This window comes from Rhinopithecus roxellana, chromosome 8, assembly GCF_007565055.1.
Source record: "Rhinopithecus roxellana isolate Shanxi Qingling chromosome 8, ASM756505v1, whole genome shotgun sequence".
NCBI lineage: Eukaryota > Metazoa > Chordata > Mammalia > Primates > Cercopithecidae > Rhinopithecus > Rhinopithecus roxellana.
The window spans coordinates 143,469,193-143,490,698 of NC_044556.1; the positions used below are offsets into that span (position 1 = coordinate 143,469,193).

Sequence of the window (21,506 nt, forward strand, 5' to 3'; positions counted from 1 at the left end):
TTAGATTTAGGGACGCTCATAAAGGCTCCCAGGCACGTGGAAGCAGTGCATGAGGATGGCAGACATGCTGGGGAAACGGAGAAGGAAAAACATGACTATCCAAAAAAAGAATCAAAGTGGTGCCTCAGATGTTTCCAACTACCTGTTAGACAAGTTTTTGTGTGGATGAAATAAGAGCCTAAATATATCCTCTTATAATTAGGCAGTTGGTCGAGACCCAATATAAATTATGGGGATACTGGGGTTTACATCCATAATTAAAAGAAAAAATCCAATGTTGAAGGTTTACTCCAAAGAAGACAAAGATTATTTACCACCAGCTTAAGAAAAAAAAAAATTAGGAAACAAAAGAAATTAGCACAGAGATGTTTCATCATGGCTTTGAAAATGGGCGATTGCTGCTGACAGGGTTATCTAAGCCACTCAGTAATGGTAATAATAGCCTTTGTGCGTCACTATTTAAGGTTGGGGGTAAGTCTTTATTTACTGAGGACACTGAAATTCATCTTAAAGTCAAAGGTCAAATGGTACATCTAAAATTCTAAACAGTTGCTACAACAATCCAAACCTTTTTGGATTCTTCATGTTCAACTAAGTGTAAAATTCGTGTTACCAAAGTACAAAATAAGAACTTCTATTTCTGACAGTTCTTTTCCAACATTCAAATGGGCTATGTTTGATTACTTAAAAGGATGGAAGTTAGTTGCAAAAACAAATACTCCCGAAGGGTATGAATTCATTCTTTATAAAGACAAATTTGACTTTAAAAATTAAGGTTGTGGCCAGGAGCGATGGCTCACTCCTGTAATCCCAGCATTTTGGGAAGCGTAGGTGGGCCCATCACCTGAGGTTGGGAGTTCAAGACCAGCCCCTCCAACATGGAGAAACCCCCGTCTCTACTAAAAACACAAAATTAGCCAGGTGTGGTGGCGCATGCCTGTAATCCCAGCTACTCTGGAGGCTGAGGCAGGAGAATCGCTTGAACCCATGAGGCAGAGTTTGCAGCGAGCCAAGATCACACCATTGCACTCCAGCCTGGGCAACAAGAGCAAAACTCTGTCTCATAAATAAAACAAAATAAAAATTAAGATATATTATCTATAGTGTTGTGGACTTTTAAATTTTTTTATAAAACTATTTTGGAAATTTACAGTGTTATGTTAGTTTTGAAGTCAAATTTTACCTCATTATCTCAAATTGTTTTACAAAATAAAGATCATTATGAGGTGAACCGATCATGTTATAATTTAATTTTAATACAGTATAGATGGACTATATCAAGCACAGAATTCACTGTACAGATTTTTTTAAGGATTTCAGAATGTAAGTACTTCAGAACAAAGTGTTATGCTTGAATTCAGCATAATATATTAATAAATATATTGATAATTTTCAACTTATTTGTGCTTCATGGGGTAGCTACAGAAGTGATGATTATTTTTGGTCATAGTTGTGATGATTGCAATAGCAAGTTAAGAAATATGTCAGCAGACAGTAGAACGGTGGTTGCCAGAGCCTGGGGGAAGGCGGAAGTGGGGAGATGTTTGTCAAAGGGTATAGAGTTTCAATTATACGAGACAGGTAAGTTCTAGAGAGCTAAAGTACAGCAATATGACTATAGTTAGGAAAATTGCAATGTACGCTTGAAATTTGCTAAGAGGGTAGATCTTGTGTTCTCACACCCGCACACAAAGAAAGAAAATGGGGCCGGGTGCAGTAGCTCACGCCTGTAATCCCAGCACTTTGAGTATCTGAGATGGGCAGATCAGCTGAGATCAGGAGTTCAAGACCAGCCTGGCCAATATGATGAAACCCCATCTCAACTAAAAATACAAAAATTGTCAGGGCGCGGTAGCACGTGCCTGTAATCCCAGCTACTCGGGAGGCTGAGACAGGAGAATCACTTGAACCTGGGAGGGAGAGGTTGCAGTGAGCCAAGATTATGTCACTGCACTCCAACTTGGGTGACAGAGTGAGACTCTGTCTGTAAAGAAAGAGAAAGAAAAAGGAAGAAAGAGAAGAAAAGGAAATAGAAAAGAAAATGGTAAATGTGAAAGGTAGTGGCTATGTTAATTAGCTTGATTGTGATAGTTATTATACAGTGTATCATGCTTGGGAATGAATGTTTGTCCCCTCTGACACATATATTGAAACTCTCTAATGTGGCAGTGTTGAGAGGTGGGCCCTTTGAGAGATGGCTGGGCATGAGAGCTGGAACATGAATGAATGGATTAATGGGTGATCATGGGAGTAGAACTGGCAACTTTATAAAACAGAGTTCTCCGCTCCCTTGTCCCATGATGTCCTACACGGCTTGAGGAATCTGCAGAGAGTTCCCACCAGCAAGAAGGTCATTACCAGATGTGACCTCTTGACCTTGCACTTCTCACCATTCAATACTGTAAGAAATACTTTATATACAAATTGCTCAGCTTCAGATATTCTGTTATAAGCAATAGAAAATGGACTAAGACATATACATGTATCAAAATATCAGGTTGTGCATTTTAAAAGTGGTGGCTCACGCCTGTAATCCCAGGACTTTGGGAGGCTGAGGCAGGTGGATCACAAGGTCAGGAGTTCCAGACCAGCCTGGCCAATATGGTGAAACCCCGTCTCTACTAAAAATACAAAAAAATTAGCCAGGCATGGTGGTGCATGCCTGTACTCCCAGCTACTCTGGTGGCTGAGGCAGGAGAACTGCTTGAACATGGGAGGTGGAGGTTGCAGTGAGCCAAGATGGCGCCACTGCATTGCATCCTGGGTGACAGAGTGAGACTCCATCTCAAAAAAAAAAGAAGTTGCTGGCATGAAGAAGTGAAGATAGGCCAACTGGAAGGGAAGCATCCTATGTAACTGGTTTGAGGAGCATATTTGGAAAGCTGGTAGTCATTAGCCAAGTTCTAATTGTTCTGGTTTGTTTGCTCGAAGTTGGAGTTTTATTGTCATGTATGTTCTGCCCATTATCCATTTATACATTCAGTCCCTCACCATTAAATGATGGGATTCCATAGTTACCCTCTTGTTCCTGCATTCTATAAATTTTATGTGCTCACCATGTGCCAGGCACTGTAGTGAACAGCACAGAAATGACACTAGCATTCATGAAAATCTAGGATAATACATAAGAGGAAAACCTAAATTGAAATTGATATTTGGGAAGGAATGGCAGAAGAAGAACTTGTAACCTAAAGTTTTAACAAGAGTAAGAGTTAGGCAGACAAGGTGGGGGCAGAGGGAGAAGGGAAGGGGAAGAGCGCTACACGTGGTGAGGCCGAAGACAAAAGCTATTACATGCTTTCCATACAGAATATTTTTTATTTAATCTGATTTGAAATTTAGCCATGTTCAAAATTTTAGTTTGTTGGTTTAAAAAAGCAAGCATGACTTAGATCTGTGCTTCCATGTTTAAAAATCCGTGTTGAAAAGCAAATAAACCAACAAATCTATTTCTGTCATATGCCTTACTTTTACTGCCCTCTACTTTCTTTCCTTGGTTTGGTAAAGGCTATTTATTAGATATTCTTTAAAGTTTTTATTGAATTGGGTTTGCTTCTTCTTTTCATTGGAAATTCAACATGTTTGTTATTTTTCTGCTGTACTAGTAGCCAACCAGACTGAGATCAGACCATCATCCCACAGCCCCAACAGATCCCTATATTATTGGAGCACCTTAGAACAATTATCAATACAGGTACAATTTATGCTAGGAGATGCATGTTGAGTCAAGCTCAACTAAATTCTGAAAACAAAACAAAACAAAACCAAAACAAAATCCAATATAGGTAATAGTTAGTTTTATGTGTCAACTTGACCAGACCATGGATGCCCAGGTATTTGGCCAGTAGGTGTTTCTGTGAGCACATTTTGGAAAGAAATTAACATTTAAATTTGAAGACCGAGTAAAGCAGATTGCCCTCCACAATGTGTGTGGGCTTTATCAAATCAGTTGGAGGTCTGAATAGGACAAAATGATGTCTCTCCTCCCGGTACGAAAGAATTCTCCTGCTGGATGGCCTTGGAACTGAATATTAGCTCTTCCTGCCTGATGGCCTTCAAACTGGACAATTGAATCTCCTTGGTTCTGCAGAAGCTTTCTGGCCTTTGGACTCCAACTAGAACATTGGTTCAGCAGATATTAAACTTGCCAGCCTCCATAATCATGTGAGTGAATTTCTTTCAATAAATCTCTTTATGTATATTCTATTTCTCTGGAGAACCCTGACCAACACAATATTCAATTGTTATTTTATTCAACATAAAAAACTATTGTTCCATTTCTTTTGTTAAAGTTACTTATATCCTTAGAGTTCCTGAGACATAAGTTTCGATTCAGTAAGTCTCTAAGTCCTTTTCTCTGTAAAATTCCCACACAAGACTATACTTAACAGTGATGGTAATCAGATTTAATCACAAGTCTCTAGTACCCATGTTACCAAAGCTCCACTACATGGTCCAAACACTGAACAAAGACCTAGCAAGCTGTTTGCTATCTGATAGGGGATCTGATATGGGCATAGTCAGGACTGCAGTAGTGATAGAAGTCTGTTCAACTCCCCCTGCTTATAGACAAAGTGAAGAGCACCCATTCAGAATCTGGACTGGCACTAACAGCTAGATCATTACATTCTCCTGTTAAATAAAAATAAATTCAGAGTAGCAACAACCAGATAAAACCACTCTGTGACCATAATGAATCAAGACAAAACAAGGACTGGGTATGGGGCTCACATCTGTAATTCCAGCAATTTGGGGGGCCAAGGCAGGAGGATTGCTTAAAGCCAGAAGTTTGAGACCAGCCTAGGCAACAAAGGGAGACCCTGTCTCTACACAAAATAAAAAGTTAGCCAGGTGTGTGCCTATAGTCCCAGCTACTTGGGAGGCTGAGGTAGAATGATCGCTTGAGCCCAGGAGTCTGAGGTTGCAGTAGCTATGATCACCACTGTACTCCAGTCTGGGCAACAGAGCAAGACTCTGTCTCTAAAAAACAAAATAAGACAAAACAAGACCAATCAGTAATAATCATAGCTTAACACCGATCCCCAAATGACCACTTTGAGTGACTTCTACTTCTTTGCCACTTACAGTTTTAGCCTCACTTTATTCTTCCCACCTTCTAAATAAAGAAAAATACAACTCTGCAGGCCAAATCTGTTTGCTGCAGCAGTTATGAGTCAGAATTCTGTTGTTATATATAGTCTGGCCATTTCCCATTCCTATATTGTCTCTCACCATTAAGTGATGGGATTCCACAAATAAACTCTTATTCCTGCATTCAATAAACATTATGTGTCCACCATATGCCAGGCACTGTAGTGAACAGTATAGAAATGAATCTAGCATTCATGAAAATCTAGGAGAATACATGGGAGGGAAATCTACACTGAATTTGAGAATTTGGGAAGGCATATCAGAGGAAGTAACTCCTGACCCATGTTTTAACAAACATTGTGTTAGAATAGTTTAAACATTTTTTAAAGAGTTAAACAAACAGAAGAATATATGAATGAAATCACATATAGCTCGCAAAAGCCTAAAATATTTTTTATCTGACTCTCCAGAAAAAGTTTCCCGATCTCTATTCTAGAGAAAATTAAGAGACCCAATCATAAAATTACCCTCGCTTTGTGATAGGAACCATTACAGAGCAAAGCCCCATATCATTGAATGCTTTCCAAAATTACCTTATACAAAACCAAAATTGAACAGGTCTAGTCTAACACCTTCTTACAGAAATACCACACAGATACACATAATATGTGGTCTCAATTATAGCAAACAGTCAATAAACTTAACTTTGTTTGACTAAAAAATGTGTGTTAAAAGCAGGGGTCAGCAAACTGGAGCCAAATCCTATCTGTGGTCTGTTTTTGTACGGCCTAAAAGCTAAGAAAGAGTATTACTTCTTTTCTTTTTTTTTTTTTTTTTTTTTTTTTTTTTTTACCTTGAGACAGAGTCTTTGCTCTGTCGCCCAGGCTGGAGTGTGATGGTGCAATCTCAGCTCACCGCAGCCTCGACCTTCTGGGCTGAAGCAATCCTCCCACCTCGGCATCCCAAGTAGCAGGGACTACAGATGTGTGCCACCATGCCCAGCTAATGTTTTAGTTTTTGTAGAGATGGGGTCTTGTTATGCTCCTCAGGCTGCGCTCAAATTCCTAGGCTCGAGCCACCCTGCCACCTCAGCTTTCCAAAGTGCTGGGATACAGCTGTGAGCCACTGCACCCGGAAATTTTTACATTTTAAAAAGTTGTTTCAAAACAAACCAATACAGAAAAATACTTCACAGAGCCCTTATGTGGCCACAAACCCTAAAATATTTAATATTTAGCTCTTTACAGTAAAGAATTTGCCACCTCCTGATCAAGAACTGTGAAGAATCAGAGATTTTATTCTCCTTGCAAGCTGACAGATTAGTTTTTGCAAGTTTCATGAATGCTGACACAGAGACAACACACTTGGATCAACAATGAAGGGCTTTATTACTGAAAGCAGTAACCAGAGTGTCAACGTATTTGCCCTGGTTTCCTGAGCCCCAGTTCCAACAGGGAGGCATGGAAGGTCAGATGACAGCAGTATATAGTGGGTTATTATTATTATTATTATTTTTGAGACACTGTCTCACTCTGTCACCCAGGCTGGAGTGCAGTGCCATGATCTCAGCTCACTGTAGCCTTGATCTCCCAGGCTCAAGCCATCCTCCCACCTCAGCCCCATCGAAGTAGCTGGGACTACAGGTACACACTACCAGAACAATCTGATTTTGTACTTTTTGTAGAGATGGGGTTTCACCATGTTGCCCAGACTGGTCTCAAACTCCTGGACTCACGCAATCTGCCTGCCTTGGCCCACCAGTGTGTTGGGATTGCAGGCATGAGCCACCGCACCCGACCCACATTGTTTTTTGTTTCTTTTCTTTTCTTTTCTTTTCTTTTTTTTTTGAGACAGAGTCTTGCTCTGTCACCAGGCTGGAGTGCAGTGGCGCCATCTTGGCTCACTGCAACCTCCTCCTCCTAGGTTCAAGTGATTTTCCTGACTCAGCCTCCCGAGTAGCTGGGACTACAGGCACGTGTCACCACGGCTAATTTTTGTATTTTTAGTAGAGATAGGGTTTCACCATGTTGGCCAGGATGGTCTCAATCTGATCTGCCCGCCTTGGCCTCCCAAAGTACTGGATTTACAGGGGTGAGCCTGTAATCCCAGCCCTGTAATCTGTGCCCGGCCCCCACAGTGGGTTATTTTTTAAGATAATTACCCAGGGCCAAAGGTGTAGGAACGAATATTACAGCAAGATGCAATCAAGCCAGTCCTCTTCACCTGGTGAATGAGCAGTAGTCATGATGTTGCAGGACTTTTCCTTAGTTCAGCTAAAGATGGGGTTCCTTGTCCCACGGCCATGAAAATGCAGGCTCGCAGACAATTTGAATGGTGAGTAAGATAGGGTTTTATCGGGTGAAAAGGAAGAAAATGGGGAAACAGGGACTCTTGCTAGGCCAGAGTCCCTGCTAGAGCACTTCCTACTTAGCAGTTCAAATCCCAGTTTCCACACAGAAGAGATGGGGCCAGGCTTTCTGCTGCTGCAAACATCATGAACTTCCTGAGGCTCCACCTCTGTGGGCAGGCTGGTTGGAGTTTCTCCAGGGACTCCTTCCCACGTGGCTGTCTCAATGCTGCGGCTACCTTCATGTATTTAGTTACCTATGTGATGAGCTACAGCAACTACTCAGAATCAGCAGAAAGATAGTTCTGCAATTTGGCATCCTCAGCAAGAACATGCAGGAATGCTCAGGGCCTGTGGTGAACTAACTCTGCCTACAGTGTGCCCCTGATGATATTTGTTTGCAAGTCATTGGCAGAAGTGAAGTTTCCACCAAGATTCAGCTGAGACTTCGCTGCTGCAGGCTAAGATCCTGAACTCTCTAGTGTGGACATCACATCTGGAATCTTGTGTCTTCTCCTGACTGAGGCCCCCAGGCACACAGGGAGGAGGTAAGTTTATACTGAATTGAGCTCCAATATTTTATTGAAGTTCTTCACGTTGAATTTTATTTTGTTTTCTTAGGAATGAGGTACCCTGGCATCCTTCCATTATCTGATCAGACTTGTAACGTTCCTTGGCGAAACTGTTGTCTAGTCTTCCAGCAGTTCCTTTTATGGTCCGTCTGCTTACCAATTTGTCAACTTTAGAGAAAAAGTCTACAAGAAGATACCAGGCAGAGGCCCTACAGTTCTATCCTTGTGCTGGCCCTGGGGGCTGGGAAGTTCAGAAGGTCTCCTCAGACCACTGTCTTTGAACCAACTTTGCCTTGAGTCTCCATTACAAATTATACAAAGACATCCTCCTTAATTTTGTCTTTGTGTTCATACTTTGTTTAATTTTATCTGCTTGGAATCAGGAGGTTTGTCCACCCCATGTTTGGTGACCATTAACCTTTAGCCAATTTATAAAGACATGAGTTACACAAATGCCATTTTAGGGAACATTGCAGTACTCATAAGGCCTTCTTAATCAAAACCTGCTTCCTTCTTGACAAAACATACTTCCCTTATGTTTTCACACTATAATATTAACTTGTATGTTTATCTAACTGGTACAGTTTTACCAGAGACAATCTGGGATTACAATACCCACTTTAGCTATTTTTGACAAGAATAAGATTGTTCATATGAGAGGTGCTTTAGAGCAAAAAGTGAGGAAGCCTTCATGAGGAAATTTTCTTGTTTGTCTAAAAAACAGAGTATTTCATTTAATGTAGGAGACATCCTTTGTGTTCTTACTTTGAAAATAAATAAGTGTTGGGTTTTTCACTGTATGGGTGGATAAAATTGTCCAGGGCCCAAGTTGTTCTTGAAATCAGCTATTATAATGCTCTTTTGTGTGTGTACATGTTAAAATGAGTATTTCCATATCTAAACTTTCTCTTTTTCTCAGAGAAAGCATAATTAGCCTTTTAAGGTGGTAATTTTATATTTATCTGAAGTCAACTCTCTCATCTTGTTCTGTTTCTCTTTCTGTTTTATTCCTCTCTTAGAAAATTCTAAAGATTAACCAATCAAAAAACAAAACAAAGAACCAAAACATTCAGTCATTGTGTGCTCACTCTAAGAATACATAGTTTAGATAAACGATCACGTAAAAGCAAACAAAAAAGTCATCAAAGTACTCATTTTGGCAGCATGTACACTAAAAAGGCCATCAAACTCTGGGTGTTTATTTTGTGAGCCCTGAATTTACTGAATAGCCCTTGTTACCACACTTACAAGGTAAAAAGACAAGTCCTTAGTTATTTCCAAGGTAAAAGAAGAACTTTTAGCATGATTCAGAATCTTTAAATTTCAATACCATATAAAAGTAATGTCAATACAATATTTTGTTTTGAACAGGACCACAGTTAAACTTCTCATGATTTAAACTTCCTATATTTCCTATGTTGGTTTTATGAGTTAAATAAATTATCATTGCTTCTATGACATGTTTAACTTTCCATATATAAATGTAAATATGTGTGTATACATATATAAATAAAATATTTGTGATTGTATTCATGCAATGCAAGAGTAATAATATCTTTTTAGGGGTAAATTTTAGAAAATTCTTACAGTGCTACAATAAGTATTTACTGTGAGAGCAAATGTGGTAAATTTCAGATCCTTAACTACATTCAAGACATTATACAAATGATTAATTTAATCAATAAACAATGTTTTGAAGCCTGAACAGTTTCTAAGTAAAAAACATATATGTCTATTTCCATATGTAAGGAATTTGGAAGTTGTCATTTTGTTGTAACATTAAAAAAAAAAAACTGAATAGATTGAAAAATCAGCTTTTCTTGGATCGGTGAAAGACAGGAAGATACAGGGCAAACACTGCCCCCAATATTGGAGAGACAGACAGATGAGTACAGGGATTCACAGCTTACCTGAGCAGGGACTCATGAGCGGAAATGGCCACAGAACCAGTGCCAGGATACGAACTTCTAAACTGTAATCAATGAATTGCTGGATGCTTAGCGTGGTCAAGTCTGAGAGTTAAAAATTCCAGGGGGATCCAGTCAAGTGGGTGTAGGGGACTCACAATTTTGTGACTCATCCCCAGGAGCTTGACCTGATTCTCACAGTAAGTATGTTAGGAAAATCCCCACTTGTTTTCAGCAGGGGGAGGGAAAATGAATCATTCTGAAATAGACTAGAGGACTATGTTATTCTTTTTTTTTTTTTTTGAGACGGAGTCTCGCTTTCTGTCGCCCAGGCTGGAGTGCAGTGGTGCCATCTCCACTCACTGCAAGCTCCACCTCCTGGGTTCACGCCATTCTCCTGCCTTGGCCTCCCGAGTAGCCGGGACTACAGGCGCCCGCCACCGCGCCCGGCTAATTTTTGTATTTTTAGTAGAGACGGGGTTTCACCGTGTTAGCCAGGGTGGTCTCGATCTCCTGACCTCGTGATCCGCCCGTCTCGGCCTCCCAAAGTGCTGGGATTACAGGCGTGAGCCACCGCGCCGGGCCGACTATGTTATTTTTAACAAGGCCTGCCCTCAGCAAAAACTAGTTAACTAGAGTCTAACCTGCTGGAGTTTTTTTCAGAGCCTCAGTGACTTGGGGGAAGGAAAACACCAAGTCTAGCCCGCTTTAGCTAGCCTGTCCCAACTAAGCGTGGAAGCAGGAGGGAACTAAGTCCACAGTCCAGAGGCATAGGTTCATTAAAAGACTGCGACCTGGCCGGGCGCGGTGGCTCAAGCCTGTAATCCCAGCACTTTGGGAGGCCGAGACGGGCGGATCACGAGGTCAGGAGATCGAGACCATCCTGGCTAACACGGTGAAACCCCGTCTCTACTAAAAAAAAAAAAATACAAAAAACTAGCCGGGCGAGGTGGCAGCTACTCGGGAGGCTGAGGCAGGAGAATGGCGTGAACCCGGGAGGCGGAGCTTGCAGTGAGCTGAGATCTGGCCACTGCACTCCAGCCTGGGTGACAGAACGACTCCGTCTCAAAAAAAAAAAAAAAAGACTGCGACCTAATCATAGAACTGCAGAGCACTTGTTCTCCCCCACAACTTACCACCATGTTATTAAAGACCTATTTACAGCACCTGGTCTATCCTTTCCCCTGGTATATCATGTCCAGCTATTAAGAAAAAAAATTACATACTAAAAGGAAAAAAAACAGAATTTGGAAAGACAGAGCAAGCATCAGAACCAGACATGAGCAGAGATGTTGGAATTATTAAACCAAGAATTTAAAACAATGATGAATATGCTAAGGGTCTTAGTGGATAAAGTAGACAGTATGCAAGAACAGATGGGCAATATAAGCAGAGGAATGAAAATCCTGAAAAAAAAATGCTAGAGATGAAAAAACAAAACAAAACAAAACAAAACAAAAAACAACAAAACAAAAAACCACCGCTATAAGAGAAATGATGAATGCCTTTGGTGAGCTTATTAGTAGAACGAAATGGCTGAGGAAAGAATCTCCAAGTTAAAGGATCTCTCACCAGAAAACTCCAAAACTGAACAGCAAAGAGAACAAAGATTGAAAAAACAGAATGGGGCCGGGCGTGGTGGCTCAGTCCTGTAATCCCAGAACTTTGGGAGGCCCAGATGGGCGGATGACCAGGTCAGGAGATCGAGACCATCCCGGCTAACACGGTGAAACCCCATATCTACTAAAAAATAAAATAAAATAAAAATTAGCTGGGCGTGGTGGCAGGCGCCTGTTGTCTCAGATATTTGGGAGGCTGAGGCAGAAGAATGGCGTGAATCGCGGAGGCGGAGGTTGCAGTGAGCCGAGATTGCACCACTGCACTTCAACCTGGGTGACAGAGTGAGACTCCATCTCAAAACAAAACAAAACAAAACAATAAAACCAGAACAGAATATTCAAGGACTATGGGACAACTATAAAAGGTATAATGTACATATAATGGGAATATCAGAAGGAGAAGAAAGAAAAAGAATAAATATTTGAAGCAATAAAGATTTTTAAACTCTTCAAATTGGCCGGGTGTAGTGGCTCACACCTGGAATTCCAGCACTCTGGGAGACCAAGGTGGGTAGGTCACCTGAGGTCAGGAATTTGAGACTAGCCCTGGCCAACATGGTGAAACCCCATCTCTACTAAAAATACAAAAAATTAGTTGGGTGTGGTGGTGCATACCTGTAATCCCAGCTGCTCTGGAAGCTGAGGCAGGAGAATCAGTTGAACTTGGGAGATGGAGGCTGCAGTGAGGCAAGATCGCGCCACTGCACTCCAGCCTGGGTGACAGAGTGAGACTCCACCTCAAAAAGAAAGAAAGAAAGAAGGAAAGAAGCAAAGAAGGAAAGAAGGAAAGAAAGGGACAGAGAGAGAAAGAGAGAAAGAGAAAGAAAGAAAGAGAGAGAGAGAGGGAGGAAGGGAGGGAGAGAGACAAAATGCAAACATATAAAATGCTCAATTAAAACCCCAAACAGCTGGGCATAGGGGCTCAGGCCTATAATCCCAGCATTTTGGGAGGCTGAGGCAGGAGGATTGCTTGAGCCTAGGAATCTGATACCAGCCTGAAAAACAAAGTGGGTCCCTGTATCTATAAAAAATTTAAAATTTAGCTGGGTGCAGTGGTGTAAACCTGTAGTCTCAGCTACTCTAGAGGTTTCCCTGGGAGGATCACTGGAGCCCAAGAGTTTGAAGCCACAGTGAGCTGTGATCATACCATTAGGTTCCAGCCTGGATTACAGAGCAAGACCCCGTCTCTCTCTAACACACACACACACACACACACACACACACACACACGTGCGTTCGCGTGCGCGCACGCACACACAGAGCAGAAAAATTGTGGCAGACATACATAGGAACAGAGAACAAGGGCAACAAATAGAAAGCAATAACGAATACAGTATTAGTCTAACTTTATCAATAATCACTTTGAACATCAATGGTCTAACTGCAACAATGAAAAGAGATTGTCAGAGTGGTTCAAAAAGATGAGACCCAACTCTATGTTGTCCACAAGAAACCCACTTTAAATATAAATACACCTATAGATAAAAAGTAAATAAACGGAGAAAAATACATCATGCTAACACTAATCAAAAAAAAGTAGGAGTACCTATTTTAATTTCAGACAGAGCAGACTTCAAAGCAAGAAAAGTTTGTTGGGATAAAGAAGAACATTACGTAATGATAAAGGGTCAATTCTCCAAGAAGACAGAACAATCCTTAACGTGTACGTGTTTAACAACAGAGAGTCAAATTATATAAGGCAAAAAACTGATGGAACTACAAGGAAAAATAGATGAATCCATTATTATAGTGGAAGATTTCAATACCCCTGTATCAGATATGAACAGAACTAGCAGGCAGAAAAATCAATAAGGACGTAATTGAACTCAACAACACCATTGGTCATCTTAATAGAGTTGCTATCTATAGACTATTCAACAGCAGCAGAATAAACATTCTTCCTAAACATGCAAGGAACATTCGCCATGACAGACCACATTTTGGGCCATAAAACACACTTTAGCAAATTTAAAATTATATAAATCATACAATATCTACTCTCAGACCACAATGAAATTAAACTAGAAATCAGTAATAGGAAGATAGCTAGAAAATTCCAAAATATGTCGAGTTTAAACAATCCACTTGTAAATAACACATAAGTCAAAGAAGAAATCTCAAGATAAAATTTAAAATATTTTGAGCTACAAGAAAATAAAAACATAACCTACCAAAGTGTATGGGAGGAAGCAAAGTAGTGTTTAGAGGGAAATTTGTAGCATTAAATGTATACATTAGAAAAGAAGAAAGACCTAAAAATCAATAATCTAAACTTCTACCTCAGGAAACTAGAAAGAGAAGAGCAAATTAAATCTAAAGTAAGCAAAAGAAAAGAAATAATAAAAGTTAAAGCATAAACTGGTAAAACTGAAAGTAAAAAAATCAGTAATCACACCAAAAGCTGGTTCTTTGAAAAGGTCAATGAAATCAATGAACCTTTTAGCCACACTAAGAAGAGAGAGGACACAAATTACTAAAATCAGAAATAAAAGAGGGGACATTTCCACAGATGACATGAACATTAAAAGGATAATAACAAATGCTGTGAACAACTATATCCCACTAATTTCATAACCTAGATGAAATGGAACCCCTTGAAACACACAATCTGCCAAAACTCACACAAGAAGAAACAATCTGAATAAGCCTATATATATCAAATACATCAAATAAATAATTAACCTTCCTAAAGTACCCAACCCATAATAATTCCCTGGAATAAACTATGACTATGTTGTTGTTTGCTTACTCTCTGGATGGACTGAGGTTTTTCCTTGCTAGGGAGCTATAACTCCACACACTGATTTCCCTCAAACTTTGGGAAAAGTAAAGAGAACTAACAGAGTCCTAAAACTTAAATTATCAACACGTTCAAAGAACAGAAATTTCATGGTCCTTCAAATTGCCATTAGTCATGATTGATTGATGACAATAAATTAACCCCTTCTGGAACCCACAGATTATCTCTTCTTGAATTAACAGCCTCCCCCTACCCATGTATTTGAAAATTTTACTTCCAATCCTAGGTTCTACCATTACACAGTAATATAAATAAATGCTTCATGAGACTTATGATACCTGCCAAATTATCACTAGTAGATTCAAGTGCATTTCCAAAATACTTGCCTAAACAGACTTTGATTGATCTAAAACCTGGGGATTTGGTCCTTTGGAAAAGGAACCAGAATAAAACTGCTCTTGAGCATTGGTGGAAAGAACCTTATCGGGTACTGTTAGCAATTGAGGTAGTGGTTTAAACTCCGAGGTGATGATGTTGGAACCATCGTTTCCAACTAAACATACCACTTTCTTCTGATTGCTGGGCATTTATTCTAACAGAAGACTTAAAACTAAAGATTTTTAGGAATTCTTCAGGAGCTAATATCTGGAGATGTGGACTGCTTTTGCCCAAGACAAAGAAACCACATTATTTTTCTGTTTTTTTCTAATTAATTTTTAAAATTTTCAGCTCTACCATTAATCTTGCCTTTTATTGTATTTTGACATCCTCTGATGAACCAGTATTGGTAGGGCAATTATAAGGGTACTTATATAAAAACAAAAATGATCTACAATTGCTTTTGTAGACACAGGGTCTAGGTATGTTGCCCAGGCTGGTCAGGAAAAAAATGATCTACAAATTTCAATGCTTTAACTGTTAAAAGCAACAAATTACTAATGACTTACCTCACCACTTTTTAAAATTCATTAACCTAAAAAACATACAAAAGAGAGACTTCGATCATTATTTGAGTATGAAATAAAATTAAGTATCATTTGAAGGGACTATAGTCAACCCTCCTAATCATGAAATCTTGGCTTCCTTGAGCTTATCTTTCCATTTATTACTTCAACATTTATTAGAAGCTTCCATCCATGTATTAACTTGTTATTTACTAGGAGCTTCCATCAATTTATTAAATTCATCCATCTATTACTAATATGTTCCAAATAACGTGTTAGACAGTAGGATATGATGACACAGGTCTATGGTGTTTCAGTTTTGTGGATGCGGGCAAGTAAACTATAAAGGGAAGTAATATGGTACTGGGTGCTCTGATACGGGTATGAAGAGAGAGTGTGGTGGTAGATAAGAGTAGCCAGTTCTTTATAATGTGTGTGTTTTGGGTGAGATTCAGGAGAATATTATGGGGTGAAAACATTAGTGGAACAGAAAAAAATTTCACAAACTCACAGTTGCAGAATGGCTACAGATCATATAGGAAATGAACCACATACTTCTGTATCTGTAGTCCTCTGTGTTGTGAAAAGATTGACTTTTTTTCAAAACAGGTCAAGGAATTTGGTTATGTCAATCACAAAGTTGCCTCTTTTTTCCTTCTGACATGGCAAAAGAAATAAAACAATCCCATAGGATGTGTTTGCTTGGCCATAGTATATTGATTTATCTTAACCGTCTCAAAACGCATGTCAAGGACACCACTGAGCCTTCTGAGTTCCATTAGAAAAATTGGGTAGTCTGGAAGTGTTCTAAATTGGACCGTTTGGGGTTTCTGTTAGAGCAACTTTCCCATTTACATCTTGGAACAGAGCCTTTTGAATACAGCCCTTCGGGATTGGTGGGGAGAAGGGATCGCGATGGAAAAACTCATCATCCGAAGAATGAAGAGGGAGGATTCAACATTTAGGATATTTTATTGACTTGCTAGGCGCGTTTACCTTATCTTCGTATTAACCCCATTTTCTTCATTAACCAATTGATGCTGTGAAAAGCTATGTAACTTGACCAAGGTCAAACAACAACTAACAAAGAGTAGTACCCAGAACTGTTTTTTTTTTTTTTTTTTTTCCTAGACTCGGTCTTTTCCACTCAAAACCAACAAAAAACCAAAACTCGTTTTTTTCCACATCAAAGGCATACAACTCAACCCCCAACCCCAAGAACTCCATCCTTTCAAAAGGGCTTCTCCGGATCACTAAGTCCTAGAGGTCTTTGGCTAGGCCTGGGTCCGCTCTAGATAGGAAGGTGATTCTAGTGTTCCACAAATCCTTGCCAAATTCCATCCCGGCCAAAGCAGGGGCCCAGGAGCCTCTGGTCGCACCCGAGGCAGGTCGTTAAATACTCAGGGCACGTGCTGCGGATGGAAGTTCTGACCCACTGCTCAGGTACGCGCACACCTGTCGCCGCTGGGTGCGCGCCGCGGGGGACTGGGTACGTGCTCCGCGCGCGCGCGCCCGGCAAAGTTCCCCGTACGTGCGCCGTACGTGGGCGCGGTGCCCTAGCGCTCAGCGTTTCAGCGAGTGAGTGGGCTCCGTGCCGAGTTGAGGTCTGGGAGGGGCACTTTTCCAGGCTGTCGCGGCTCCCCCTGGCGGCGGACGTGCCGCGCTGGAGGGGCGCAGTCAGGCGTTCTCCGCGGGCAGCCGGCGGCGGGGCCTTCCCTTATAGCGCGGGGTCCTCGGCGGCCTGGGTGGCTACTGCCCCTGCTGCTGTCGTAGGCGAGGACGGCTGTTAGTGCTGCTGCTGTTGGTTCGTCGCGGCGGCGAAGGAGGAGGAGGAAGAGGGCGAGGCGACAGGGGAAGAAGGAGGCAGGCGCGGCGGCAGTGGCGGCGCCCCGGGCCGGCGGAGGCGAGGGGGGTGAAGATGGCGGACGTGCTTAGCGTCTTGCGACAGTACAACATCCAGAAGAAGGAGATTGTGGTGAAGGGAGACGAAGTGATCTTCGGGGAGTTCTCCTGGCCCAAGAATGTGAAGACCAACTATGTAGTTTGGGGGTAAGTCCGGCATGGCTGTGCCAAGGGTGGCAGGGCAGAGTTGGGCGCCCCCAGGCGACCTCTTAACCCCTCCCCCCCGTTTCCCCTGGGGATGGGATAAAACGGGTGTTCGGGGAGAAAGTTTCTCTCTAGAGCAGAAGTTGCACTTTTAGGGTAAGGAAAGAAGGGGCGGAGCTCTAGAGCAGTTCATCTCTTTAAATTTTTGAGAAGCCCAAAGGAAAGGTACCGTGGGAGTTTCTGACTTTTACAGTTAATTTTTACCAATAGGTATCGTGTACCAGTGAAGTGTGGGGCTGGTGCACAAGGATACCTGAACATAGGTGCACAAAGGAGCACACCGTCTGGTGCCATAGTCGCCTCTTTTTGTTCTTTATATTTTCTCTCTTCCAGGCTTCTCCGCTGGTCCTTGCAACTCCTGGTTTATTTCATCTCCTTTAGTTGTTGGGGAGGGGGTTATTCCTGTAGAAGAGAGAAGGGAATCAACTCTAAAGTTAGGACCGGAAGGAAATTTGGTGAATTGGGAAAAGTCGCTAAAGTTTGTGTTAAAGAGGTCTTAAGGAGTTGGTGAAATGAGTGAGCTTTACAGATCTAAGAAATAGATGGTGCGTGTGATTTTCGAAAGTGTATTTTAAAGGGAAATGTTTTGGAATGTTGGTCCATGTGAAGTTTTAACAGTTTAAGTCATTCAGGAAAACTTATAGAGACGGGTCTAACAGTCATTAGGGGTCTTTTTAATGATGTCACTGTCATTGGGGCGCCGCTTGTAGAATTAGAACCTTGAGCTAGAACTTCCCTACTCATTTTGTTTCTTTGAATGGAAGCTTTATGAAGAGTCGATGAAAAACTAGGGAAATTTAGTTTGTTGGTTGGCATTTATTTATTTATTTATTTATTTTTGAGAGGGAGACTCGCTCCATCGCCCAGGCTGGAGTGCAGTGGCGTGATCTTGGTTCACTGCAACCTCCGCCTCCTGGCTTCAGGTGATTCTCTTACCTCAGCCTCCTGAGTAGCTGAGATTACAGGCCCCCGCCACCATGCCCTGCTAATTTTTGTATTTTAGTGGAGATGTGGTTTCACCATGTTGGTCAGGCAGGTCTCGAACTTCTGACCTTAAATGATCTGCCCGCCTCTGCTTCCCAAAGTGCTGGGATTACATGCGTGAGCCACCGCGCCCTGCCTGTTGGTTGGTTTTAAATTTTTTTTGTCTTATGATTTAATTAGCTTTATAAAATGTTGATCAAATGACATTCTGAGTTTCTAGTGTTTTACCCTTTCAAATGATTTGCATAGATAGAATTACATTTGGTTGGATTTTTAATGAATTTTTTTTTTCTTTAAACAATGGCTTAAGGAGAACCTAGGGTGTGAAGTGGTTCAATCTGAGGATTAAAAAAATTCCTAAGACTCTGATTTCTACCTCAAAGGAGGTTAACTTAGTCTGAATAGAGGCGATTAAACAGATAAGTTGATGTGAAATGCCTTCTATAATAGTTTATGAAGATAGCAGTCATTTCTAGTTGGAGTTATTTAGGGAAGGTTCCATAGAATTGTCTTTGGCAAGTTCACATCCAACAAAGTTTTCTTGAATGATTGAATGAACACACAAATAAGCTTTAAAGAATAGATGGAAATTTTCTGGGTGAAATGATGCGTTAAGTCTTCCAAGATGAGTGAACTGTATGCTTAAAGGCATAAAGAACTGGAAAGTAAATGTGTTGACAGCAATTCAGTGAAGCCAGTGTAAAAGGAATGCTTAGTACAGTAGATTTTAAACTTTTTCAACAGTGAATCATACCAAGAAATTATTTTTATTTTCTATATGTGCACATACACACGTAAATATATACACATGTAAAACAGAAAGCAATGCTTACTCTTCTTATTGCATGCAGTGCATTTTATTATTTTTCTCTTCTATTCTGAAAATAGAAAAAATATGGTTGTTAACTGTGTATTGGGTTTCATAGTACAATAATTGATAGTGGTGTGTGGTTTGAAATACATTGGTTTAGAGAAAAAGTGGGACTAGAAGCTAGAAAAGTAGGTTTAGGGCTGATTATAGTGGGCCATATTCAGACGGATTCAAAGATACAGAAGGGGCAAATGTAGTAGGAAGGGTAGAATTGGAAAGCGGTATTATTGGTACCTGCGTTAGAGATCTTGCACCGTTAGTAGACTACATTGTTTTATCACAGGTAGAATAGCATTTTGGTTTTACATTATTGGTCTACTTTGAGGGATGCCCTAACAGTTATACCCCTGAAATTCAGTGTTGTGTTTACTGTAAGAATGTGAAGGATGTTGTTCAGCTGTATCTTATTTAGCAAGAGCCATGGGATAAATTTCTTTCACATTTAGCTCCAGTGATAATTGTGCTTCTTCTAAGCAGTTTAATTGTTTTCTCTTATGGATCCTCTTCAATATGGATCCGGTTAGATTTCTCTATTGATAAAGCCCAGAGCCTAATTTGGGCCTGATTCTAAAAAGTGTGTAGTACCTTAGAGTATGAATTTTTTTTTTTTTTTTTTTTTTTTTTTTGAGGTGGAGTCTCGCTCTGTCGCCTGGTCTGGAGTGCAGTGGCCAGATCTCAGCTCACTGCAAGCTCCGCCTCCCGGGTTTACGCCATTCTCCTGCCTCAGCCTCCCGAGTAGCTGGGACTACAGGCGCCCGCCACCTCGCCCGGCTAGTTTTTTTGTATTTTTTTAGTAGAGACGGGGTTTCACCGTGTTAGGCAGGATGGTCTCGATCTCCTGACCTCGTGATCCGCCCGTCTTGGCCTCCCAAAGTGCTGGGATTACAGGCTTGAGCCACCGCGCCCGGCCAGGGTATGAGTGTTTTGTATTTTCCCTACTTCTTGCTTTTTGTCATTGCCTTCCTTTGTGTTTCTTTTGTGATCATGACAGTCTGTTCATTATTAGATTTTATACTTTTTTCGGTAGCTATGTTAAACTCTGTTAGATAGCAAAGTTGTGTAGATAAATGAATCCAGCCTGAAGAGTTGAATTAGAGTTGTGAGTAAAATCCTTGCCTTAATTATTTCAGGACTGGAAAGGAAGGCCAACCCAGAGAGTACTACACATTGGATTCCATTTTATTTCTACTTAATAATGTGCACCTTTCTCATCCTGTTTATGTCCGACGTGCAGCTGTAAGTAGAATTCATTTTACTTATCTATTTATTTATCAGTTTTATTTTTATTTATTTAAGAGACGGGGTCTAACCCTGTTGCCCAGGCTAGAGTGCAGTGGTGTGATCATAGCTCATTGCAGCCTTGAACTGCTGGGCTCAAGTGATCTTCCCACCTCAGCCTTCAAGTAGCCAGGACTGCAGGCCTGTACCACCATATCTGGCTAATTTTTTGTTGTTGTTGTTAAAGATGAGGGGTTCTTGCTGTGTGGCATAGGCTGATCTTGAACTCCTAGCCTCAGTGGATCCTCCTGCCTCAGCCTCCCAAAGTGCTGGAATTACTGGCATGAATCACTGTGCCTGGCCAATAATTTATTTTAATACTTTTTTTTTTTTTTTTTTTTTTGAGATAGGGTCTGGCTCTGTTGCCTAAGCTGGGGTGCATTGGTATGATCTCGGCTTACTGCACCCTCCCCTTCTCGGGCTCAAGCCAGCCTCCTACCTCAGTCTCCTGAGAAACTGGGACTACAGGCATGGTACCATGTTGGGCTAGTTTTTATATTAACACTTTTTTTTTTTTTTTGGCTTCATGGTAGTAGGTATCATTTGGAATGGATAGCTTCCTTCATGGGTTTCAAATCAAAAGAATGAAAGGTTTGTATGAATGTCTCCAGGAGAGTCAAAACTGGGCTACTGTGTGATTTACACAGACTTTTTAATCTGTGATATTTTTTCATGTAAAGTGTGGGTAATGTTTATAACGAAGGAAGTTTTAAAGGGATTTTTAGAGCCAGGCTTCTTAGTGCACACTGGTAATCCCAGCTGCTTGGGACTCTAAGGCGGTAGGGTTGCTTGAGCCTAGGAGATCAAGACCAGCCTGGGCAACATAGTGAGATGCCATCTCAAGAAAAAGAAAACCCAAATGCTAAAGGTATTTATAGAGATGTTTAGAAAAACTTTTAAGTGTGTGGAAGGACCCTGTTACTTCAGAACTCTAGTTTAATCTCAAGAAAACTTTTTTTTTGGTTGTAAGGATCAAGATTAGCAGACATTTAAAAAAATTCTTTCTTGATCAGTTTTGTGCACCTGTTTTAATACTCTGGAGAAGTT

The 21,506-nt window shown here is 40.9% G+C and overlaps 1 protein-coding gene across 1 annotated transcript in view; it reads left to right on the forward strand.

Moving 5' to 3' along the window:
* The first annotated feature begins 16,737 nt into the window (after nt 1-16,737).
* CDC73 (cell division cycle 73) overlaps nt 16,738-21,506 on the forward strand; it is a 142,814-nt gene continuing 138,045 nt past the window's right edge. The window contains exons 1-2 of the mRNA XM_010375559.2: nt 16,738-17,269; nt 20,312-20,417. Of these exons, the coding sequence (XP_010373861.1) occupies nt 17,139-17,269; nt 20,312-20,417 (237 nt within the window). The 5' untranslated portion in view covers nt 16,738-17,138. The remainder of the gene's footprint in view (nt 17,270-20,311; nt 20,418-21,506) is intronic.